This window comes from Fukomys damarensis, unplaced genomic scaffold (genome assembly GCF_012274545.1).
Source record: "Fukomys damarensis isolate Sample0158 unplaced genomic scaffold, DMR_v1.0_HiC HiC_scaffold_26, whole genome shotgun sequence".
Taxonomy (NCBI): domain Eukaryota; kingdom Metazoa; phylum Chordata; class Mammalia; order Rodentia; family Bathyergidae; genus Fukomys; species Fukomys damarensis.
In genome coordinates this window covers 7,727,831-7,753,091 of record NW_022900938.1, presented here as the reverse complement: position 1 = coordinate 7,753,091, position 25,261 = coordinate 7,727,831, and the positions used below count along the sequence as shown (strand labels likewise).

At 39.3% G+C, this 25,261-nt stretch overlaps 1 protein-coding gene and 1 long non-coding RNA gene across 5 annotated transcripts in view; one reads left to right on the top strand and one right to left on the bottom strand.

Moving 5' to 3' along the window:
• The window catches only part of Stat4 (signal transducer and activator of transcription 4), a 79,704-nt gene that overhangs the window by 31,614 nt on the left and 22,829 nt on the right, over positions 1-25,261 (bottom strand). For all 4 annotated transcript variants that reach the window (XM_010636872.2, XM_033756331.1, XM_033756332.1 and 1 more), the window contains one exon: positions 2,325-2,423. In XM_010636872.2, the coding sequence (XP_010635174.1) occupies positions 2,325-2,423 (99 nt within the window). The remainder of the gene's footprint in view (positions 1-2,324; positions 2,424-25,261) is intronic.
• Positions 5,524-12,990, top strand: LOC104871036. Its single transcript, XR_782713.1, has 3 exons — positions 5,524-5,564; positions 11,532-11,688; positions 12,885-12,990. It is a non-coding gene; the product is annotated as an uncharacterized LOC104871036 (long non-coding RNA).

The window sequence follows — 25,261 nt, the reverse complement described above, 5'->3', positions numbered from 1 at the left end:
GGCCCTGGGTTCCATTCCCAGCACCAAACAGAAGGACCAAAAAATCCCCCAGTTCACCAAACAGCACAACCATGTTGTAGGAAAGTATGTAAAGAAATGACACAGATGGTGTTAAAGGTTATAAAACACGATGCGTATGTACACATATGTGTGGCTTCTATATATGTATTCTTTATTGTAAAATACATCGATATGTGTACAGATATAAACTCAAGAGCATGAGTGGAAGAACCCACACACCCATGCGTTCCGTGTGATTACAGGTGGTTTTATGATTTTTAAAAATATTCCTATTTTCTATAGCAGAATTACACTACCTTTGAAGTTCTATAAAAATTAGTGCAATGTAATTACATTAAATTCAAATAAAATTCACCACTGGGGAGGTTAAATCTCCGGGAGGGATTTATTTCTACTCTAGGACAAAAGGCTTTCCGAGAGGAGATGTAAAGTGTTAGCTTGGTGAGGCAGAGAGGCCACACGACTCCTCCAAGTGCCACTTCTCGGCCACGCTAACGCTCTCAGCTGCAGGGCTGTGAGCTATTGATTGGTCGGTTCCACTGATCTAGAAGGGATTTCTTAAACGGGCTCCCTCTCCCCCGTGTGGAGCCTCGCAGCTCGGAGGCTGCAGGTGGAGGCGACCACAGACAGGCCAGCCGTCGCTGCACCTCACAGATGAGTGGGAGAAAGGCTGACGCCGGAGCCCCACAAATCCGATCCGGGGGCTCCAGGGGAGCCCCGCCCTCCACTCTCGGTCAGACGCTCCCCGTCCTCCCTTCCCCGGTTTGCGAAAGCTGCAAACACAGCTCCCCTTTTCTTATTTTGCTCCCCACTCCTTGTCTACCTAGTTAAAATTTAGAATCCAGAACTTCTTTCACAGCAATTTATGGTACTGGCAGGTCATTCCCACAATGATGAATGTTTCCACTTGACTAATATTTGACATTTGAAGGGGACAACACACGAACACGAGCAGAAGTAAGAGGGAGACAAAGACTCTTGAGAATACAGGAGACGTGATCAGAAAACACACTGAATTCTTAAAACTAAAAAAAAAAAAAAAAAAAAAAATTGCCATGGATATATGTATCAAGTTCTGTCTGAACCAAATGAATTTAAAACTAAAAAAAAAAAAAAAAGAAATATTGCCATGGATCTCCCTCAACGTACTTTCCCTCATGTTGAATACACTTCTTCCATTATCCTTGCCACGTTCTTCTGGTACCGGGGATTGAACTCGGGACCTTGTGCTTCCGAGGCAGGGGGCGGAACCACTGAGCTAACTCCCTGGACCTGTCATTGCCACGTCCTGAAGCAGTTCTGGAAGTCCTTTCCTGAGTGTGGCGTCACACTGTCGCGGCAAGAACGGTAAGAAAGGTGTGGACAAAGCAAGGGGAGCGCTTTGAGAGGGATGAATGGCAATGTGTCTTATTGCCGTAAGTTTTTAATCTGATTCATTACCCCTGGTACATTCAGAATATTTTATATTCACTGTGGAGTCTTACTCAAAAGGCATTTTGAGTAAACTACATGTACTTTAGAACCTGCTATAGTTTTAAAATGAAAACCGTAATATTATTCATCATTTAAAAAAGGAGAAGTTGTTGAAAACTTCAGAGCTCTCCAGAAACATTCATAATCTGTCAATAACTAAGCCTGAGAATTTTTAATAGAAAAGGGACTTTTGTTATATCTTCAAAACTATGGTGGTATGATTTATTAAGTTACAGAGGGTGTTCTTTGGAAAACTGATAGTATACTCCCTTGAGTTGATAAGGACTGACTGAAAAAGTAGTCCTTAGAAATTTCATTGATTCCTTTAGTTGTCTTTGATGGGTGCTCTGATTTGTCCACTGTGGTGGGACACACTATAACCTAGAGCACATCAGGGAAAATTACTCTGAGACAGTCAACAAGCAACTATTTTATACAGCACCATTCCTGCTGGGAGACGAGTTTACATGGCAGGAAACAGGAAAGTACTGAAGGGTTTAGGCAAGATCAGTCTGTGAAGATACCCATAATGGAGGAAGCAGAGCCCAAATGATAACGATGGTTTCAGCTAAGAGCTGTTCACCATATTCCTAGATTAGTGGTAGCAGAAAAGAATGTAGAGAGAAGATTCTAGAAAGGAATTCTGGAAAGACTTGATGATTATCACGATATGGAGAGAAAAGAAACTGTTCAGAGATGATTCCAAGACCTTGATTATAGGTGACTGGGATAATGGTGGTAGCGCTAACAAAGAAGAACTTGTTTGGTAGAAGATAAGAACTTCTGCTGAGTTCAGGATGACAGAAAATTATGAGATCACAAAATGTTACCTGGACAGGCATGTTGGCTGTAGCCAATATTCTCCTCTCTTCCCTTAAACAGTTGGAAATAACCACAGCTACATGCATTGGATTTCCATGAAATTTCCCCTGAAAAAGAGTAGCAAAAACAGTACAGGAGATTAAATATATGTATCATAAAGAAACATCACCACTTGAAAATCAACAGTAACCTCTTGACAAATACATATAATTATGTAGGATTTGTTCCAATAATCTATTCCATTATTATGAATTCCACAGAAATTCATATTACAAATATAGACCTTTAAGAAGGCTACATTGCTTTCTTTGCCTTCAAACATCACTTTTCACAATCATTAAGTGTTCTCCAGCACCTCTTTAGGAAAGACGCTGAACACACTCTGGAGGCCAGGTTAGGCCCAGGGCAGGGTTTGGACACAGCAGTTACTTTGATACGAACACTCATGAACCAGGGTGGTCCCAGGGGGGTACTTATTAATGTTGCTTTATGCACAAACATTTGTTTGGGTCACTCTTTGTGAGTGTTCCCATTTACTAGTGCACAACTACATGGGTACACTCAAGTGTATATACACTCAAGTGAATCTATAGGCACATTTCAGGAACAATGTTTTTATGCTATCTAAGCATACACATCTTTTCTTGACAAGGTTAACGGTACAGATACTGTTAACTGGCAGCCTGTGGGACTAATCTGGTCACCAGGGATGCTGTGTAAATGAAGTTACTGGATCCCTTGGTGGGGGGATCAAACACCACCATGGCTGCCATAGTGACCACCAATCAGAGTGCTAAACTCATTTACCTTACCTGCTGGTTTTCTAGCCTTGATTTACAGGACCAATAGTAACACTACCATCCAATGATGTTAAACTTCTTCATAGACTTTTTCTGAAGCAGGGTTAATGGGAGGCAGATCAGTGAAATCTCCCTCTGCCCTCCTCTTAAGCAAAAGATTGTGCAGATTGGTAAACCAAAGAGTTATTTATACCCCCAAAAAATAGATTATTGGTTGAAATGTTCTTTAAATTGCTGCCACAATTTTATCAGATGATGCATGTTAATTAACACTTCTATTTGTAAAACTAGGGTTTTATGATTTCCTGCTTGTCCATTCTGCAGTCTTTTAAAAACTCCATTTTCCTCTTGACACCCGAAATCTCCAAAAGGAAAAATAAAATGAATTTATGGAAACTCAGAAGTGAAAATGATCCTATTTATTAAACAGGGATACCACATTTGTAACTCTGCATGCTAACAGTTTAAGATTCTCTTTATTAGAGTTTATTCCTAGTGTTCATTTTCCCATCTATCGGTTTTGAAAATAATATAACTTGCTCTTAATTTCCCAAGAGCAGCCACATATTTTCACATGTTGCCTTCAACTTATTTTAAAGAACATTCCACTGTTAAAAAGAAAGGGCTACTTCTAGGGCTAATTTGGAGGCTCTGTTATTAATGTAAACTCAAGTCCTACTTAAGATCAGGAGTTCCTATAACACCTTGAGAATTACCAGTATTGGGCTGGGGATTTAGCTCAGTGGTTCTGCTGCCTGCTTCACAAGTATAAGGTCCTGAGTTCAATCCCTGGTACCAAACAAACAAACAAACAAAAAAGAATTACCAGTATTTATTTGTCTTTGTTTTTCTCACTGGTATGGACTGTTTCCTTGATCATTCAACATTCTCAGCTTTCTTGTACACTTTCTCATTTTCTTTTCTTAACATTCTTTCATCTTCTTTTTTCGATTCAGTTTTTTTCCCCATATTTTTAAAGGTTAAATTACTCATTTTTTCTCCTTTGTTAATAGGCAGAAATCAACACTGTATTCCAAGGGTATCTTTTCACTTTCTTCTTAATTTTTACTAATTTAGTGCCTCGCTTAAATTTATGAGACAAAACACCTTACAGAAAACTGATCACTGTAGACTCATTATCAAATTAGCAGTTTTCGTAAATATCAAGGCACACTCATGGTCCAATATCCACAGTTACTAAGTATAGGGACCTCATACAACAAAACAAACCTTGAGTGTATGTGGATGGGAAGAGGCTGATAAAAGAAAGCCAGAGAAAGACAAACTGCCCATTTCCACTGACACTTCTTATTAGACAGTTTTGACCCGGGGACAACCAAGCATGCACCGGTGGGTAGGAATGTCCCTGGACTCCATTCCATGTTAGGGTTCTGTCTCTGCTTCACCAACAGGTTATCTTTTAGTACCACGGCTTTATACTAAGTTGTGATGTCAAGTAGAATGGTTTTCTTTGCATTTTCTTATAAATTTTAGAATAAGTTTAAGTTACAAACACGCCCAACCAAAGCGAGCATTTGAATGGCACTAAATCTTTAGATAAATTTAAAGACTTGGTATGATCACAATAGTGTTCTAGTCCAATTATTCAGGCCTTCTTCAATGTCCACCGAACCTGGTACTTTTCCAATAGAGATCTTAAATATCTTATGTCGAACTTATTTCTGTATTGTTGGTATTTTTTGATACTGGTATATTTCATTCCTTATTTTTTTGCTGATATATAGAAATATAATTAATTTTCATATATTGAGTTTTGAACCTAGAAAGCTTGTTCAACTTTTTTTTTTTTTTTGGTACCAGGGATCAAACTCGGAACCTTGCACTTGTGAGGCAGGCAGCAGCACCAGTGAGCTAAATCCCTGGCCCAGTTTGCTGAACTCTTACTGGGTGTAATAACGTATTTGTAATATTTCTTATCAATTGGAAAATTATATTGTGGATTCTTTTGGGTTTTCTATACAAATCATATCTTATGCAAATATTGACAGAATTTTCCACCTATCCCATCATCTAGTTTCCATTAGGATTTCACCTCTTTTCTAAGACTTACTTAGAAATGTATCAGTTAATTTCTAAACGGGGATTTTTTACTTTTTTTAAAAACTGATTTCTAGCATAATTTATTTTTTATGAGGCTATAGCTCTGGCTAATTTCAATCACTTTAAGTTTGTTAAGACTTGTTTGGTGGTCCATTACATGGATATTTTGTTAAAGTTTCATGTTGACTTTTAAAGAATGTGTATTCTGAGTTGTTGGGTGCAAATATTTTAAATGGTTTCATTAAAAGAAATTTGTTAATTGCTTTGTTTAAATTTCTCCATGCTCAAATTTTTGGGCTGATCAATTTAAATTATATTAAAGGCTATTTTTTGAATTTTTCTTCTAGTGTTTTGGTCGGACATGTTCAGACTAGTTTTACATTACTGGTGAGTAAAATCTTTCATTACAATGAGCTGACCTTTATTTCTAGTAAGGCTTTTTTTTACCTTGAAGCAAAAATATGAACTATGACACAACTTTAAAAACTTTAACCACTTCCAATTTGGATTCTTCCTTATTGAGGGAACTCTTTCAATTCATTTCAGCATGGATGGAGATATTTAATCATACACCAGTATGCAACAAATGAATTAATGTATTCCAAAAATTTCTTCATTTATTTAGGATTCAACTTTTCTAAATCTTTTAAACTTATTTGCTACCCTATTTTTCCATAAAAATAATGTCCTGTAGGGCATCAGAAATGTCAGGGAGGCATAATGTCACTGTGCATAGTATGCACATCTATTATTTCTTCTGTAAGTTTCGATGCTGATTTTCTCGATCATCCTGGAAGTTAACAGTAGAAAGTTCAGACAAGAATCAGGACTCACAATTCCTTCAGTGGCTGGTTGATGGAAGCATGGAGGGGTTTAGTGATCTTGCCACACCGTCACGATTAGCTACCATGTTACAGATTTTTCACTGTTAGTATTTTTAACTGTCCAGATAGAGGTCCATGAAATCACTGAGAACTAGAACACGTGGTAGATGCCATTTCCAGAAGACTTCTGATCAGTCTTCCCTTAGGTCAGCATCACCCATGGGGTTCACTCCAATAACACAAAAAGATTAAATTTTTTATTCTTATCCACTGTCTCACTTTAAAATTAAATACAAGAGCAACTTCAGTGACCAACAGTAAGACATAAGGTCACAGTGACACCCTGCTTTTTGCAATCTCCTCAAAGATGTGGTTGCATTGTTAGTGTGATTTTAAGTCCTGCCAAGATAAACCACTCTCCCACCCCAAAGCATTACCTATTTGATTAAACACGTATTCTTCATTTTTCCTCAGTGGCATCATGCTAAACGTATTCTGTTCAGTCAGCAGGATGTTTCTGATAAATTGATGCTGTACATCTTAATGACAATGCTGTGTGGTGCATGATTTGTTTACTCCAGGTTCTTATTGTGCTGAGATTTCTTTCATCTATTATAAGGAATTTGGTGATTTCTCCAGCTACTGTTGTTTTGTGTGTGACAGGCAATCTCTCTCTCTCTCTTTTTTTACATCCATTTCAGTAATAAAATATAATACTTCATTTACTTGTGAGAAAATTCCTTTCTTGCAAGTACTGTAAAGCATTTTATTGTTGCTTTCTAAGAAAATATAAAATTTTACCCAGTAACAAATATTTGCCTAACAAATATCAGATTTGTATCCTGTTGTTCTTATTCTATTTTGCATACATAACTATTTGCTCCAACCCTAAATCATAGTGCCATATTTTGATGACATTTTAACAGCAATTAAACTCAGTATGTGTTGTATAAGCGGTGCATACAATTCATAAAGTGGTAACACGAATAGCTATGACCCAGTTTCGCATCACAGGTGGTAACAATGGCACTGCGATTGCCACATACTAACAGCAAGTATGAGGTGCTATTGATTATAAGGTGCATTCTGGTTTCACACATGTTAAAATGTATGTGTAGGAGGGGATTCTCACTCACTGTTGTTTGGAATGAAGAATGATATAGCCATTTTGGAAGACAGTTTGGCACTTTCTTAAAAGACATACTCTTACCACAGGATCCTGCAATCACACTCCTTAGAATTCACCCAAAGGAGCTGAAAACTCATTTTCACACAAAAGCGGCTTAGATTTTTTTCCAGTGGCCCTGAGGTGGTGGCCCAAATAGCGGCTTGATTAATTCATAACCGCTGAAATTTGGAAGAAGCCAGTACTGTATTTCCTTCAGTAGAGGAATGGATCAAATGCTGGTATATCCACACAATCTAATGTTATTCATCACCGAAAACAGAGGAAGCCTGAAGGCGTATCACTAAGCGAAAGAAGCCAATGTGGAAAGAATACATAATGTATTTTAACTATGTGAGGTCCAGGAAAAGTCCAAACTATGGCGACAATAAAAATGTCAGTGGTTTCTGGGGTTTGGAGGAATGAACAGATGGGGTACAGGGAATTTGGGGGACGTGAGACTATGTTATGTACAATGTTATTAGGATGCATGTTATTATGGATATTAAAACCCACAGAACTCTATCACACCACAGACGAACCCTAATGTAAATTACAGACTTTATAGCGATGCAATATTCACTCATTTTCATAACAAAGATACTAGAAACTCTCGGGTAGGTGGGGGGCTAGGAGTACTGTATATGGGGACTCTCCGTACGTTTCACTCATTTGTCAGTAAGCTCAAGACTCCTTTAAAGAAATTCGTATTTGGGCCACCACCTCAGGGCCACTGTGGGCCCGGTCCCACAAGGTGGGCTTCCCCATGGTCCACTGCGGTGGCTGGGTTTTACCGGGTCGGAGCCGTGTGCTGGGGTGTTCACGTGGGGTCTGACCAGACACTGAGAGCCCGTGAGACCTCCGGGGCAGGCCCAAGAAAAGAGTGAACCACAGGATGTTAAACCCTGCAGCGGGAGACAGTTACCACTGCCAGGGAGCGGTGCAGATGAGCAGGAAACGCACAGAATCACGCGGGAGACGTGAATCCAGCTGCTTCCACACGGCCTGCGGCCTGACTGAGTGGCTGTCACATGCTAGACATTTTCTGACTGAGTACAGCTTAACCTTGAGGAAGAAGCCCGAAGAAATAAGGGGAAGAAGACATGGCATTTTCTCGGATCAGGGTGTTGCAGGAGCCGTTGACATTTAGAGCAGCGGTTGTGGATTTCTCTCTGGAAGACTGGGAATGTCTGGACCCCGTCAGCAAACTCTGTAGAGGATGTGACGTTAGAGAACTACAGGAACATTTTCTCCTTGGGTCCAGCGGCCTCTAAGCCACAACTGATCACTCGTCTGGAGCAGAGCGAGGAGCCCTGGATTGTGGAGACACAAGGGACAGCAGCGGCACACCCAGTTGTTCTGAAACCTCCTTCAAAACACACCGAACACTGGAGAACGTATGCTGGAGAGAAACGCCACACGTGTAAAGAATGTGGCCGAGCCTTTACTCAGCGCTCAAACCTTAGTGAACACTGATTTCACACTGGTGAGAAACCCTACAAGTGGCCGAGCCTTTGGAGTGTCCTCAAACCTTACTCAACATCAGCCAATTCACACCGGAGAGAAATGCTACCAATGCCAAGAACGTGACAAAGGCTTCGATGGACCCTTCCAGGCTTACTCAACACCAGACAGTTCATGCTGGTGAGAAACTGCAAGTGTGGAGAACGCGGCAAAGCCTTTGGCCACAGCTCTAGACTTTAGTCGTCACCAGAAAACTCATACTGAATTCAATTAGAATTTAAGGTTTACTCAGCACCACTCATATTGGTGAGAACCCCTGAAAATGTGAAGAATGTGGCAAATCCTTTGATCGAAGCTCCAGACTAATCCAGCACCAGAGAATTCACACTAGAAAGAACCTCACAAGTGTAAAGATTGCGGCTCAGCCTTGAGTCAGTACTCAGGCCTACTGAGCACCGCAGAATACACACCAGAGAGAGCCTTACCAATGTAATGAAAGTGGAAAAGCCTTTAGCGGGGCTCGTGCCACACTGAACACGAGATAGTTCATACGTGAGAGAAACCCTACAATGTAAGAAATGAGGCAAAGCTTTCACTATAATTCAAGTTTTAGACATCACAATTCTTAATACAGTAAATAAAAATCCCACCCATAAAAAGAATGCGGCAAAGACTGTGATAGATTTTACATCTTACTTAAGCCAGTTGCACGCCTGTAATCCCAGCAATCAGTAGGCTGAGGCAGGAGGATCCCTGAGTTTGAGACTAGCCTGGGCTACATAGTGAGTTCCAAGGTAGTCTCGACTACACAGTGAGACCTTGTCTCAAAAAAACGCCCCCCAAAAAGGATTTTACTTCTTACTCGAAGTCAAACAGTTGGTACTAGAATGAAACCATACAAATGCAAATAAAGCAAAGTATTTAATATTTGTAAAAAAATACATGTGTTTTAAAACTCACCTTCCTGAAATCACACTTCTCACCCTCTTTGTATTAATTCCCTTCCTGGAAATGAATGGCTCAAATGAAGAAAGCTGCTTGTCTTCCACAAGTTGACTTTTAAAATTTTCACAACACACAAAGGTCTTGCTGACCCAAGTATTACAGACAGATGAGCCAGGTAGAAATATTACAGGCAGACAGATAGGGCCAGGTCCTCGACAGGGTCAGGACAAAGGTGGGACACAGCACAGTTGCGCTGGGGACACATCGGCTGCAAACCAGGCCTCAAGGTAAAGACAAGATGACCAGACCTACAAACTTCCTCAAAGAACAAACACTGCGCCTGATGGAGTCTAGAGAGACATCAGTCACCCTGGGGGCGACCAGAGCCCTCCGGACCCGGCACTTCCTAGGAGAACCCTTGTCCTTTCCATCCATGCTTGTCTCGTGACTCGCTTCCCAATCGGACCACCACTACCTACGCGACGACGCTTGTAACCTTATTGGATGTTCGTGGCTGTGGCCCACGTGTTGTACCCACGTGGGTTTTGCCCTATAAACTCCTCTGTAAAGTGGGGTTCCCCGGGCTCCACACTCGGGACCCCCTCAGGAGCTTCCCTATCCATAAATATCTTCCCACTCTTAACCTCCGTCGTTCCTAGGACTCATTCTTCAATTTCTAGAGAACAAGAACTCAGTACATCGTACAGTTAACAGGTTGGGAGATATAGTTCATATTTCATCTGATATACATCTATATCTATATAGATAGAGATATTTTTTCGTTACCGGGGATCAAACTCGGGTCCTTGCGCTTGCAAGGCAGGCGGCGGAACCACTGAGCTAAATCCCCAGCCCTTATTTCATCTGATATACATCTATATCTATATAGATAGAGATATTTTTTCGTTACCGGGGATCAAACTCGGGTCCTTGCGCTTGCAAGGCAGGCGGCGGAACCACTGAGCTAAATCCCCAGCCCTTATTTCATCTGATATTATTTCCTGTAACAAAAGGGAAGCAAAGGGGTAGATTCCTGATGGATCTACATTATTAATGCCCAGTTAGTTCGTATGTCAATGATACGACATCCATCTCAGGCCGGCTAAAAATTAGCTGCCAGTATATGTAGCCTGTCAACTTATTTAAAAGGAATTTCCTAGATGCACCAAATTCTGAGGTGACTGCTTGCACAGTGTTCTCATCTGTGAAGACCTGACCCACGCTAGACAGTTGCTCTGCAAAGCGAAGCAGCCAAGAGCTCTCTGTGCGAGGCCCTAGTGACGCAGCTCAGGTGGTGAGTCACTCCTACCCTCCCTGCTTTCATGCCCCTTCTGTCAGTCGGGATAAGGACACTTTCTCTGGAGGGAGGAGCTCTGCAACTTGGAAAGCTGAAAACACAGGAGTGTTCTTTACAGTGGTGCTAGGAGAGCTGAAAGCTCATGAATGGTAAGTCGTCTCCCATTAGCACTACAGAAATGACCGAAATTGATTATAAAGCCAATGAAGTAAGACAGAATTGTGTTCCAGGAAATTGATTATATACAGAAAAAGAGAAGGTGCTTGGGGTTTTTAACATCAGGCAGTGGGGACTTTCCTGGCATTTCTTGAGGACTAAATCACACACGTACCAAAAATGCACCGAATGCTGCTTTGACTAAAAAAAGCAGCTCACATACTCTGGCAATCAGAAGGAATAACAGAGTGCTAACCTGAGCATAAATCATGTAATCTCTGAAGGAGAATCATTAACACTGTACTGGTATTTGCACAGAAAAAGATCTGAATGGGAACAGGTCAAACTCACTGATGAATTTTCACTTGAATTCTTTGGTATTCTTAGAATTTCTTTAAAACAATGAAGCCTGTGTTACTTTTATGATTTAAAACTAAATAACAAGCGATGAAGTACACATATCTATTCCACATCAAATCTTTCTCTCTGCTTCGTTTATGCAGGGGTTTTTGCAGAAGATCAATGCTGGCTTTGAAAATTTGGCAATCAGGTGAAAAAAAGAGAGTCAGACTATTATGACTAAACTCCAAGGCTCTGAGAGAATGCATAGCATTTAATACGAGACTAGCTGCTTAATTCAAAATGACCAGAAAAGAACAGGTGATTCAAACAAACTCTCATTTTTGTTGGAACATACCAATAATAGAACCTGTTGCTTCCTGAGTACCTGTTATGTGCAGAATGTTTTACAAACGTTGTCTGTACCTGGACGGTAACCTAAAAGTACATATTAGGAAACCCAGGTATTATATCCTTTGTGAAAATTGCAGAACTAGGAAACCAAGGAAAAGCAACACAGCGAATCCAGGTGTTTCTCATTCTAAACCTCTGACTTGCCAAATGACTACTAATTTAAAAGAAAAACAAAAAAACAAAAATGGACCCCTTCTTTGTTCAACAGGTCCCGTGAACTACAAGCTGCATTTACTTTCCTTGGACATCTGGGATAAGTCTATTCTGGGTGATCAGTATTATGGAACTCCAAGGTAGCTGTAGGGCTCAAACACCCAAGGCAGTAACCATAACGAGGTGTTGACTATAAACTCACTAAGTAAATCCTTTTGAGATGATGTGAGTCTTTAACACCCCTGGCATTTCTATCTGCTGTCTGCTGGTAAAGACGACCCACTGCAGCAGGGGTTCGTACAGGTCCCTTCTGAGTCTTTTTTTTTTTGGTACCAGGGGTTCTTGTGAGGCAGGCAGCAGAAACACTGAGCTAAATCACTGGACCTGTCCGGTCCTGATCTCACAAGGAATGCCAAGAATGCAAGGCCCTCACCATTACTCTGCTTCTGTGTAAAATGTAACACACAACAGTCACATTTTTAATATCCATATAATATCTGATTTCCCATCTAAACTGCACCTTTCAGAAGAGTGACTGGTGACCTTCAAGACTAACCTTGAAATGGCTGTCACCTTAAAGAAACCTCATAAATGCTTGTTGAATGAAAAAAAGAGAAGAGAGAAGATGAATAAATTGTTACAGTCATTTCCTACCTCAGAAAAAAAACAGCACAAGTGTATTATTTGGGCTTTGTATTGGCAAAGACATCTGTCTTTAAAGCCTGCTGGAGCCTTTATTGGTTATTTGCTCCTATAAAAATACAAAACTAGGGTCTTGAGATTAGCTGGAAGAGAATAGCAGAGCTTAATAGATCACTAGGGCTGGTAATTTTGCTGCGGAAATTCAGAAGGGGCCCTTTCCCTGGTTGGGCAGGGTGTCGTTGGTGTGGGAAGAGATGACCGCACTGGACAGTGAGATAGGTCCTCCTCTACAACCTTCTGTTCCCCAGGAACACTCAGTCACCCTGCACCGACCCTCTGGAGAATAAACACATCATCATCGCTGTCACCGTCACCATCATCAGTAAAGAGTGTGTTGATGAGATTATTAAGAAAACGGAATAGAAAATGTAAGAACTGATAAAGAAACTATACACCTAACCTCTTGAAGATATCACCATGTAATGAAGCAAAAAGAGAGGCTCATAAAACTACAGAATGAATACACAAGATGACATGGTTGTCTCTTTTCTGGTAATAGCATCTACAGCTAGAAATAGAAAAAAACATTGTTTCAAAATAAAAAAAAATTAAGAGCAATACACCATAAGGATATGGCAAACGTTAGAGGAAATAAATATGTTTAACTTGATTTAAGCATTCAAAATGTGTATTAGTATGAAACATACAGTACTTCATAAATATGTATAATTTAATGTTTTTACATATCAGTTAAAAACAAATTTAACTTAAAATTTAAAAAACTTGAGAACAAATTTAATAAGAAAGATTCAGGTCTTCTATGAATTAAACTAGAGCCACATTGAAAATGCTAAACAAAAAGATGTAGGGGAAGAGGGAAGGGTAAGGGAAAGAAAATAAGGGACTAGAAAAAAATATGAGAAAAGGAAAAAATGGAAACAAAGTCTTTGTAAACAGGGGAGGGTGGAGGGTGAAGGGAGAGCAGGGGTAAGGGGAAAACATGAGAACCAAGATACGTCATGTAAAGGTACAAGATCCCAATGATGAATGCAACTGTACTGTATACTTAAAAAGTACCTATAAAGTTAATAAGATTTTTTAAAAACAGAAAAGAACATGCTAAATAAGACCTGAGAAGATTTAAATTAAAAACATAACAAATTCAAGGGTAGAAAACTTAAGAATGTTAATTACCCCAAATAAATATGTCTGTTTGGTGTAATAAAAGACTTCCAGGAGTTGCTGGGGGGTGGGTGTTGAAGAAACAATCCAAAGAACTGATCTTGAAATTTATATAAAAGATGTTAGACGATACCTAAGAAAATGCCAGACTCATTTCTCAGTGCTTGAAATATGTCAGAATTTTTTCTAAGCGCTCTCCTTTGCATTATTTAACCCTCACAGCTGTTTATGATAAAGGCTGTCATTCTACTTTACAGAGAAGAAAGGGTTGTTAAGTAACTTTCAGTCAAAATCCAACTTAACTGTAGTGTTGAGTTGCTTTTTACTAATCAGCTACCAAGTCCACTGTCTCCATGTTGAGGGGAGGGGGACTTGCATAATGTATTACAATAAGCCTTGAGTCAACACTATCACCAGAGAACTACATTGGCAGGGCATGCTAAAATTGTGGTGATACTATGCAATAAAAATGACGTATGAGAAGGTGGTATATTTCAGTTCAGTGGGAAAATGGTTATTTAGAAAAAGAAAATCTTGCTTGTATATTCCAGAAGACAAAAACCTCTATATAAAGAATTCCATGTAGATTAACAGATTTTTAAAAAGATATTAGAATAAAATTCAGGAAGATGTGTATAATCTAAGAGTTAGAGAGACTTTTTAAATCAAAATGAAGTTATACTATAAGGATAGTTTTTTTTTTGTTTTTTTTTTTTTTTTTTTTTTTCCTACGAACTTGGGTCCTTGCACTTGCGAAGCAGGCACCAGAACCACTGAACTAAATCCCCAAGACCAAGGATAGATTTTTCGTTACATTAAATTTTTCTGAATGGAAAATGATGTCATAAATTTAAGACATATGATGAACTGATGAAAATATTAGTGACTCATGAAAGAATTATTAATATATTTTAAATTAATAACTTTAATATATAAAAAGAACTCTTTGAAACTGATGTAAAAGCCCAGTATAAGTGAATAGGAAATTCACAAAAAAGTACATGTGAATATGGGGAAGGATTTGCCATTTCACAATAGGCAAAAAAAAAAAAAAAAAATCAAGGTAAAAGAAAGATACTATTTCCCCAATATCACATTGATAAAAATGAAAAAGAATAATATCTGCTGTCAGTGAAGCTATGTGAAAAAGTTCCCCATATATTTTGCTGTTGGAAATGTGAACTTTACAGCCTTTCAGGAAAGCAATCTCGTAGTATCTATTAAAATTTAAAATGCTTACGTGTTTGACTAGTGAGTCCACTTCTGGGAATCTATTCCATAAATATAAAAGCATGAGTCCACGATAATTTATGTAAAAGTCTGTTTCTTGCAGTGCTGCTCACGGTGGAGAACCCCAGGCTCACTTCACAGGAGAGGATGAACACCGAGGGTACATCCACACGACAGACTGTTTGCCACCAGGAAAAGAAAGGGCCTTATGTGTCATAAAATTTGGAAAGGAGAGAAATAAAATTTCATTTCTGTAAATGATGAAATCCTGACTTCACCATTTACAAAATGCCACAGCCATGCACACACACACATGCATGGGCAATAGGTCCTGTATTTTTATTTAACTAAGGAATCATAGCCTTAGATATGGAAGTCACCATTTGGTTAGTGCTGATGTCTCTAAGGGTAATGGTGTGAACAAGGTAAGGAAAAAAGAAGTGGGGGGAAACTGGAAAATAAAATGAATGTTTAGGTAGTAAAAGTATGAAAAGATAATCCCAGCACTTGGGAGGCTGAGGCAGGAGGATCGCTGTGAGTTTGACACCAGCCTAGGCTACACAGTGAGTTCCAGGTCAGTCTCAACTACATAAGTGAGACCCAGTCTCAAAAAACCAAAAAAAAAAAAAAGATGGTAACTAAAATGCTACTGATAGTTCTCTTATTTTGGTGGAATTTCAGGGGATTTTTTTTTCTTTCTTCTAAGCCTTCTTATTGCCATTTGCATTTTTCCAAAGATCTGCATTATTAAGCAATTGGAAAAAAGAATTATAAAGCTATTTTCATCCTAACAAAAATTCCATTGGTTAAAAAAAAAAACCTTTAATTGATTTACATAATGTACAAAACTTAGAACTCCTAACGCAAGAAATGGAAAAGTCATTACAATCTGAAGAAACAAAACCATTCTGTGAAGGCTGTTGACATTTACAAAGCAACCCTCACAGGCCCCTGTGCATTTTTTCACTGAACAAAAATCTGAAATCTATCTCCACCCTGGAGGAAGTATTAAGACTGCCCAACCATGGAGAGAAACGAAACTGAGGGGCGTGGCAATGGCTCACAAATAAGGGAAAGGTGAAGCCTACAGGACTTACAAGTCATCTGTGGACGTGAGGACAGGACACAGCATCATTTCTGTGACTACAAGTCCTGAAGTTGGATTACAGACACCCGGAATGACACTTCCGAGCGGCCTTTTTGTCTAAAATGCAAATCACCCTAACATTTTGGGTTTTTTGAGACTGGGTCTCAATATGTAGTCAAGACTGACCTGGAACTCACTATGTAGCCCAGGCTGGTCTCGAACTCACAGTGATCCTCCTGCCTCAGCCTCCCGAGTGCTGGGATTACAGGTGTGTGCCACCACGCCCGGCTCCCTAACACTTTGTATGTAAGACATCTTTTCTCTCAGGGCCTCTCCAGAGAGGATGCTAGTTTGTCCCTCAAGTGTCAGCCTGCTAAGCTGACTGGCTTTGAAGCTCATGGTCATTTCTACGTTCAAGGTCCATGAACATGGGTTTGTCCCCTTCCCTCTGCTCCTTACTGACTTAGAACTAATGAATCAGATGTAGTTCCCTCTTTGTCCTATCACTTTGGGTGAGGAAGCACATCAAGCTATGGATTTGCATATCTTATTACCTCGGTCCCTGGTAGTGGACTGGGAACCCTGAACCAGCAGCATTTGAAGAAGGTCTCTGAGGTGACCTGGTTTATCCAGAAGGCTGCGCTGGACGGCCTGAAGATCTGAGGTCACCACAGTCAAGGATTCTGGATCCAGTTTTGTGGTTATTAATTATGGCATTTAAAGAAAACCCACTTTACCTCCCTTAGTCTTCGTTTTCTCCGTGTAAAATCTCTACCCTGCCTTTCACCCCAAAGTGGTGGGAACCGAATGGGATGTTCATAAGATCACAGGCAATTAAGCAAAAGATTAAACAAAGGTCAATTTTACATAGGGAGAGAGAAGTAAAATTAGCCTTCGTAAGATGCAAAATAACTAAGATTCATAAAAATCCCTAAGAAAATAAAAATCTCCTAAAATCCCAATATCTGGAGATAAATGATCTTAAAATTTTGATGCATGGGAATTTAAATTTTCTCTACGTGTATCTTTATACATAGTTATATACACCTTAAATAAAATTTATAAACTATGCTATACATCATTATGTATCTATTTTTTTTCACTTAGCTGATGTTTCAATGTCATTAAAAATTATTCAACAATATAATTTTTTTTTGTACCGGGGATTGAACTCAGGACCTTGCAGTTGAGGCAGGCAGCAGAACCACTGAGCTAAATCGCCAACCCTCAACAATATAATTTTTAAATGGTGGTTGAATGGTTATTTCAGCCCCCATCTCGTTTCTTTAATAAATTTTTCCCTGTTGGCATTTAGTTTATATTTTCATCATCATAGAAATGCTATGGTTAAGTGTACCTTATTAAATGGTGGCATGCAGATGTTGTTCACTTATGTTTTTGCCTATCTGATGTCAGAAGACCGAGAACGATATATTAAAAGTGTCCCATATGCATTTATTTTTGTATTTATAATTTTTACTTTACATGTTAGTGTATATAATTGTCTCACAATATTACAATATTTTGTGATTATTGTTTTGGACAGAAGTTTGACATCATCTGACTTTATAGTTAATATGAGCATTAAACAAGATACTGCTTGTCTTTAGTACTAAATAAATGTCACCCATGATATCTCACTTCTATATTATTATTAATATAATGTAACGTACAGCCTGCTACATCTCAGCTCTCCTAATGCTCTGTATTAGTGGTTGCTTATGAACAGCATGACTGAATTTTGTTTTGATTCTCAACAGGAATCTTATCTTAACAAGAAGACTACAACCACTCGAAGTCACTGCCATTCTTAATGTTTCACTTACTCTGTCACTTAGTTTTCTATCTCCTTTGTCTCTTGCTTTGTGGTCTCTACTCCCCCTTTTGCTTTTTTCTTTCCCATTACCATTTTGGAAGGTGTAGACTTTACCATGTTGATTGTGATCACTGCTGAATTTATCACAAGGATCTCGGCATCCAGCAGTTCACAGCATTATTTTCACCACAACCACCTAACCGGTAACTTCACATTCACTGCCCGCCCCCCTTCACTGTGGGCTGCTGTGCTCATCACCTGGCTTTGATTATGCATGGTTCCCACTTTCACCTTCCGCATCACCATTTCATTTGAGCCAATCACAACCCGCCACGCATGCGGGACACTGCCATCGAAACCTAATTGTCATCATGTGCAGCAAAAGTTCAGGTTTTCACATTTCCATGGTAAGATAAGGCATGGCATGCTTGCATTAGGTCTCTAAAATCTGTCTACTTGGTTTCCTCATCAACCCAGGAAAGTGTTCATCTAGAATACCTTTTCAATTGTCACTTCCGTTCCATCTGTTTTTGTCTACACCAATGATCTGCTTGTTGGCTGTTCTGAATCTGATGTCTGTAAACTATATTTTCATATCAGCACACTATGTGCTTCAAATGTGACTCTCATGTAACTTATATTCAATATGGATTTAATTCTACTTGTGTTTTTCTTTCCCCCCCTGTGGTATCCCGTCCTACACTAGTCACCACGTCCCTCTTTTCATATTCTGTTGAATTTTTCAATTCAACCCGTTTTCTCCTTTCAAATTTCTGCTCCTATTTTATACACATGGTTTTCTGGAAAAATCTTTGTATGGCAGAGTAGATCATTTTCAGAAGCATAATGTGTGCTTGCAAGAGGTTTGCAAGTAGATTTTTTGTTTTTGGTTTTTTGAGACAGGATCTCACTATGTAGTTGGGACTGACCTGGAACTCACTATGTATCCCAGGCTGGTCTTGAACTCACAGTGATCCTCTTGCCTCAGCCTCCCAAGTGCTTCAATTACCATGCCTGGCTATTTCCTCTTGTTTTTGTTTTATTTTGTTTTTTGAGACAGGCTCTCACTATGTAGTTGAGACTGACCTGGAAATCACTATGTTGCCCAGGCTGGTCTCGAACAGTATTCTTTTTTCATAGGTCCAGACATATATCTTTGGACAATATCTTCTTAGAAGACAGTGGAGTTGATTTTTCTGATTTAGTTTTTCTTTTTTGACTGACACTATAGATTTTACTAATGTTCTGGTGTTTAATAGTTCAATTATTTTACAGTTTAATGTTTTGTGTGTTTGTCTTTTTTTCTTCTTGTAGTTCATCTGAAAACTTGGTGAAAAAAAATTATTTTTATCAATTACAAAGCTGAAGTCCTTGTTATCAAAGCCAAGGGCATTAATCCTAAGCACTGTGGAAGACTGACAAAAGATTTCCTTAGAGAACTAAACTCTTGTTCCAATTCCTAAAAGCAAAATGAGAAAACACTAGTTCTCTTATTCACAGGCTCAGTCTTATTTCAAGTTGAAACACAGTTCGATTTTAAAAATAGAAAAATTGTCATCACTGTTCTATTGGCCAAGGGAAATGCATTAGATTTTAATAGATGATGTCCATTTCCTTCTCCTGACAATTAAAAGAAAAAAGTCCACAGGTAGTTTTCTTATTTCAAAATACTGAACAGTCTGATGTTTTCTGATCTACCTCTCCCTTCTCATCTTAACTCTTTTGACCTAAAGAAAATCTCATTGAGATACTAATGTCTATTACTTAGTGTATTTGAACTTGAAGGAAATTGTTCAGACAATGAGACATCTAGTTTTTCTACCAGTTTATCTAGGTTTATCATCAGCCCAGTCTACATAGCACACAAAGCTTCTTTTGCTCGGCTCCGATGAAGCACAAATTGAGATTATGCATAATAGTAACTAAATTTTCTTTCTTTTTTTTTTTGGTACCGGGGATAGTAACTACATTTTCTAGATAAGTCTTTTTGATAAAGTTTTAGGTAAACTACTAAAGGGTAACCATATAATCCCCATTTTGTGAGAAATAAGGAGTAAGGGCAGGAAAAGGTAGAAGAGGAAGGGAGGAGAAGATGTTCAGAGATGAGGAGGAGGAGAAGGGTGACACACTATAACACACTTAAAATATGTGGAAGTATCGACAGTGGCTACAAATCTGTACTTTGGATAATTATTATCTTGTTTTTTTTCATTTTTTCAGATTCCTAGAATTAATATGCACTACTTATATAGCCAAAGAAAAAGTCTGCCGTCTCCTTACTGACCAAAGCTTTGATGACAAAGGAATTAAACCAGTGAATTGTTGGCCGGGTGTGGTGGCTCATGCTTGTAAACCCAGCACTGGGGAGGCTGAGGCAGGCTGGGCTACACAGTGAGTTCCAGGTCAGTCTCAACTACATAGTGAGACTCTGTCTCAAAAAACCACCACCACCAACAACAACAACAATAAAAACCAGTGAATTGTTTTTATTATGCTCAGTTCTAGCATTTGTTTTCCGGGACAGAATGAGAGTGCACTTCAAATAGGAGCAGTTAACATCACGGCTCATTTTTCATTCAGTTACCAGAAAAAACAAGATTAAATTTGCAATGGGTTTATACAAAGCTTTTGCCACATAGACTAGCAAGTTTTCTAGACTTGAGGATTTAATGCGCCAGAAAATTACAGTGAAAGTTTTTGAAACTGATGTAAAGTAACATCAGTATATGGTAAAGGGAGTTCTACGAGCACTAGCCATGCCCACCATCATCTCATAAAACATGGAACATTCTCCCCAAATGACTGGGAAATTATACGATAAGCTCTGATAGAAGTATAATGAATATTTAAATTAAAAATATTTCCCCTCATTTTGAACACTTATCCCACTGTCCTTGCCACTTCCAGCAGCAGTTCAGGAAGCCCTCTTTTGTGCCTTCAGTTGGCGCTATCATGGCTGCTTTGATGTCCTGAATCGATTGAAAACATTTACCTTTCATGGCTTTTTTTTTTTTTTTTTTTTTGAGACAAGTTCTCACTATGTAGCTGAGACTGACCTGGAACTCACTATGTAGCCCAGGCTGGTCTTGAACTTACAGAGATCCTCCTGCCTCAGCCTCCCAAGTGCTGGGATTACAGGCCTGTGCCACCATGCCCGGCCTTTCATGGCCTTTTGACTTTGGGAAAAAGCCTAAAGGGACAGGATGCCAGACCTGGGAATAAGATGGATAAGGACACGATAATGTTTTTATGAGCCTGCCTTTCTGTGGCTAGCACTTGGCAACATCATCCGCCCTGTGAAGAGACTCAGGAAAAGAACTTCCAGAACTGTTTCAGGAAGTGGCAAGGATGATGGGGTAAGTTGTGTCCGAGTTAAGGGGAATACTGAGGGATGTGGATGGTGATGGGTCTTTTACTGCAATATGTTTTTAAAAAATTAAACATTCACTGTATGTCTTAATCATACTTTATCCTTCACAAAGAATAATCTTCACATAGCAAAAACTCTGTTTTTCTCTCATACTGATGCAGCTGGTGAAAACGTTTTCCAAGATGGCCCTGGCTGGAGTTTGAGATCCTCTGAACAAAGACCTGACTCTCCTGGTGCTTTCGCAGGAAAAGTCCCAAGGACTCATGCTTATCTGGCTCCTTAGAGACTGGGAATTAATAATTGGTGGGTGTGAGCTGGTACTGGCTGGGGAGACGTTTTGGGGAGAAGTTCTTTTCTACTCCATGATTTTTATATTTATCATAGATCCTACCGATAAAAACGTAAAATGTAAGATATGTAAATCTCTACGTAATAACTGAGTGTAAGAAAATTGTTTCTAAAATCTAACTTTGAGATGGAGCAACAGCCAGCATCCAACCCTCGCTTCACCACCTCTCCTACCACCGTCCTTGTTTGGCTGCCTTCTCCACCTTCTTCAAATTCAGTTTCCTGACTTTGTCCCCTGCCCCACCAAAAGGTGGCTTCCAGATGGCCTCCAAGTGACCCTGTGAGAATGCAGGCTGGATGACGCCATAGCTCTATCCAAACCTTCCCAAGCTTCTCCTTTCAGAATGAAAGGTGGAGTCTTCACTTCCCCGACACAAACCGGAGTCAATGTGAATGCTGCATGCTTACAGGGGGTTCTCATGGCTACCAACGCCTCTCTCCAGTTGATTCTTAGTTTAAGGCGAGATTGTAGTACACGCTGAATGTTTAAATTGTAAAGCACTTATCACCGTAGAAGGAACATTACCATTCACCCCTCAGAACACTCTCCTTCCTTTCAAACACTCTTGTCCCATCCTCCTTGCTACTTTCTGAAACGGTTCCGGAAGTGCTCTTTCCCGAGTGTCTTTATGAGCTGTGACACATAAAACGGTGAATATGGCTGCCACAGCTCGTCCAGAGGAAAAGCAGGCTTGTAAAAGCAGCACTGTGTGTCCTCAGCCACCTTCCTCAGCTGGTGAAGCTGGGTGGTCTGGCACTGTGCCACTTGTGGCTCGTCCCCAAAGTCAAAAGCACCATGAAAGCCAAGGGTTTTGAACTGATTCAGGACATCGAGGCAGCCACAACAGCGCAACTAAAGACATTCACAAAAAAGGACTTCTAGAAACACTGATGACACAAGTGTGTTTGAAGTGAGGGTACTTTGAGGGAGATTACTGGCAATATGTCTTTGACTGTAATTATTTTTTAATGCTGTTTTTCAGTCACACTTCATATGCTGGATTGTTTTAAACAACATCCTTTGCCTATCAGATTATAAAGGAAATCCATATCTATTTTATAAAATATAGAAAACAGGAAAGGTACACTTAAATTTTTTTAATCTTTAATTTTACCCACTAAAGATTATTATATGTATCTATTCCCATATGAACTCTGGATGCAGATTTGTATGCCACAGTTTTCACTTACTATTTTTCTGTCTTTAGTCTCTAAAGACAGGATAAGAAATAAACACCTGCTATTGATTTAGCTGGGCTGCAAACTGTGGAATCAGTTTATGTCAGGGACTTTGAAATTGTCTGGACTTCTACAGAGGGTACCTAGTTCTCTTTGCTAATGGATACAAACATGAAATAAAGAATAACTCCTAGTTTCTACAGTGGGGTAGTGTGGATGTGTGGGTGTGTGATTTTGTTGGTGATCACTAGGGTTCGCTATGAAGACAGCAGGGAAAAAAGCTAGGGCTGCAAGATGCAGTGACACAGCTTTTTGCTGTTGTTGTTTTTTTGTTTCTTTGTACCAGGGATTGAACTCGGGTCTTTGTGCTTGCAAGGCAGGCGGCGGAACCACTGAGCTAAATCCCCAGCCCATTTTTTAATACTGAGGAATTCTGCTCAGGTCATTACAGCCACAAATCAGTCATCAGTAACATGAAGAGTGAATTAAATGGCACAGAATTCAACTCTCTCCACTTTTCTGGTTTGCTGTCAAGCTGTCTCAAGCCCAAAATAACTAGCCTTCAGTTAAAACACAGAAGTTACAAAAGATCCTGTAAACCTTAAGGTCTCATTTGGGCAAATAAATCACTTGCTATCAGGAATTTTTCTAAGTTAGCAGAGAAGACAAATCCAAAGCTATGCCCAATTCTGTTTTAAGTCCCACAGTGCAATGGCTGCCTGGGAAAAAAAATTAAAATATATCCAATTTGAGTAGTGTTCTAGAAAAGAAGTGTGTTTGAGTTAAAGCATTTTAGGAAAAGCAAACATACATCCCTCAGGAAAGGAGCAAGACTGCTTCCCTGGGCTAGTGAGCATTAGAATTAGGCTGGACCCTGTTGTTAGGAACACTGCAGTAACTGGAGAAATCCCATTTTCATGAGGGAACATTTTAGAATCCTCTAGGCAAGAAAGAGACGGTAAAGCAAAAGCAAAGTGAAGAAGTGTTTCCTTTCAGCGAGATGAGACGCTCGGCACTTGGTGATCACTCAGATTGTCAATCAGGTGCTTGACAGATGTACGTACTGAAATCAAATACTCAGCACATTTAATGGCATCTGTAGAAAGTTATGTTACATGAAATCAAATAGAGGTGCTTCTTGCACAATGTCCAGTGAGGACAATAAGATGAAAAGTGGCTAAGAGCTCCTGAGGTTAGTTTTTTTGTTCTGTGAGGTCTTGGGTGTGACAGTCATTATTATAACATCAGGATCAAACCTGGTACATCAACATCAAAATGTGCTCAAAGTAGGTTTAACTGAAACCCAACAGCTCACTCTTCTGTTTAATTTTCCTGCCTATTAAAGAAACAGGTTGCCTACAATCAGTTCTTGACAATATTTATAAAATGAGATTTATGGAGACTCTGGGAGGGTCAGGCCCTGTGCCATGCTCTTTATATAAATTATGTCATCTAGTCTCAATAACAGCCCTACAATAGTGGATACAGGACCATCATTGTCTGCACTTCACAGAGAAGGTAGGAAAACAAGGTGCAGAGAGTTATTTAACTGTTGAAACTCAATGTAGCTAAGAGGTGAGAGCCAAGATTTGAACCCAGGCAGTCTGATTAGCAAACACATTAACTCTTTAAGAAGTAATTGAGTAATCAGGGAGCTCCTGATGTTCTGATGTGTGGTCACAAGCAGAGACCGTACAACAAAAACAGAAGCCAAGCTATCTCAATGATAGCTCTAGTTTTCAGCAGTATTTGTTATGTGGGGAAGTCCCAATGTTCTACAGGATGTAAAGGCTTGAAGTGTCCATGGAACATTTTTGCTTTTGTTATTGCCCATATTTTACAAAAAGTAGTAATTTCATGACCTCCAAAAACAATAATTGTTATCCACAAAGCACACCAATGAAGAAATAGACATTGTCAATTGTTTCACTTAATAGAGAAGAAACAGGAAGCAACTTATTTAGTAAGAGCAGAGTATATCCATAAATTTAATGATAGTGAGAAGATAGTTCTCCATAGATGAACATCCTTCTGAAAACGTATTCTCTCACACACAATGATACTTTGAGAAACAGATTCAGAAACTGGCTTTGGAGGGTTCAGGACAAATAAGTCAAATATGAAATGCAGAGGAGGTGACAGTGGGGGAAGAAAAAAAAGACAGGTTAAATACTGCTGATTTCACTTCATCAGTTTATGTACACAGGTTATATAATGCTCAAAAGCAGATGAGTTTTTCTTACTTAGAAAAGGAAATATTTTTCTCAGCATCAGCAAAATGGGTGATGAATAGGTTAAAAAGGCAAAACAAGCTGTCCTGAGACCACACTTCTGTGGTCAGCCTTGAGAGATTCAAACTAGAGAAAAGGTCACAGCCAAAACAAGCGCTATTCACTAATGGAAACTCCCCTAAATTCACTAACAAAATAGCGTTTTCTTTTTCTTTCATTCCTTTTTTTTTTTTTTTTTTTTT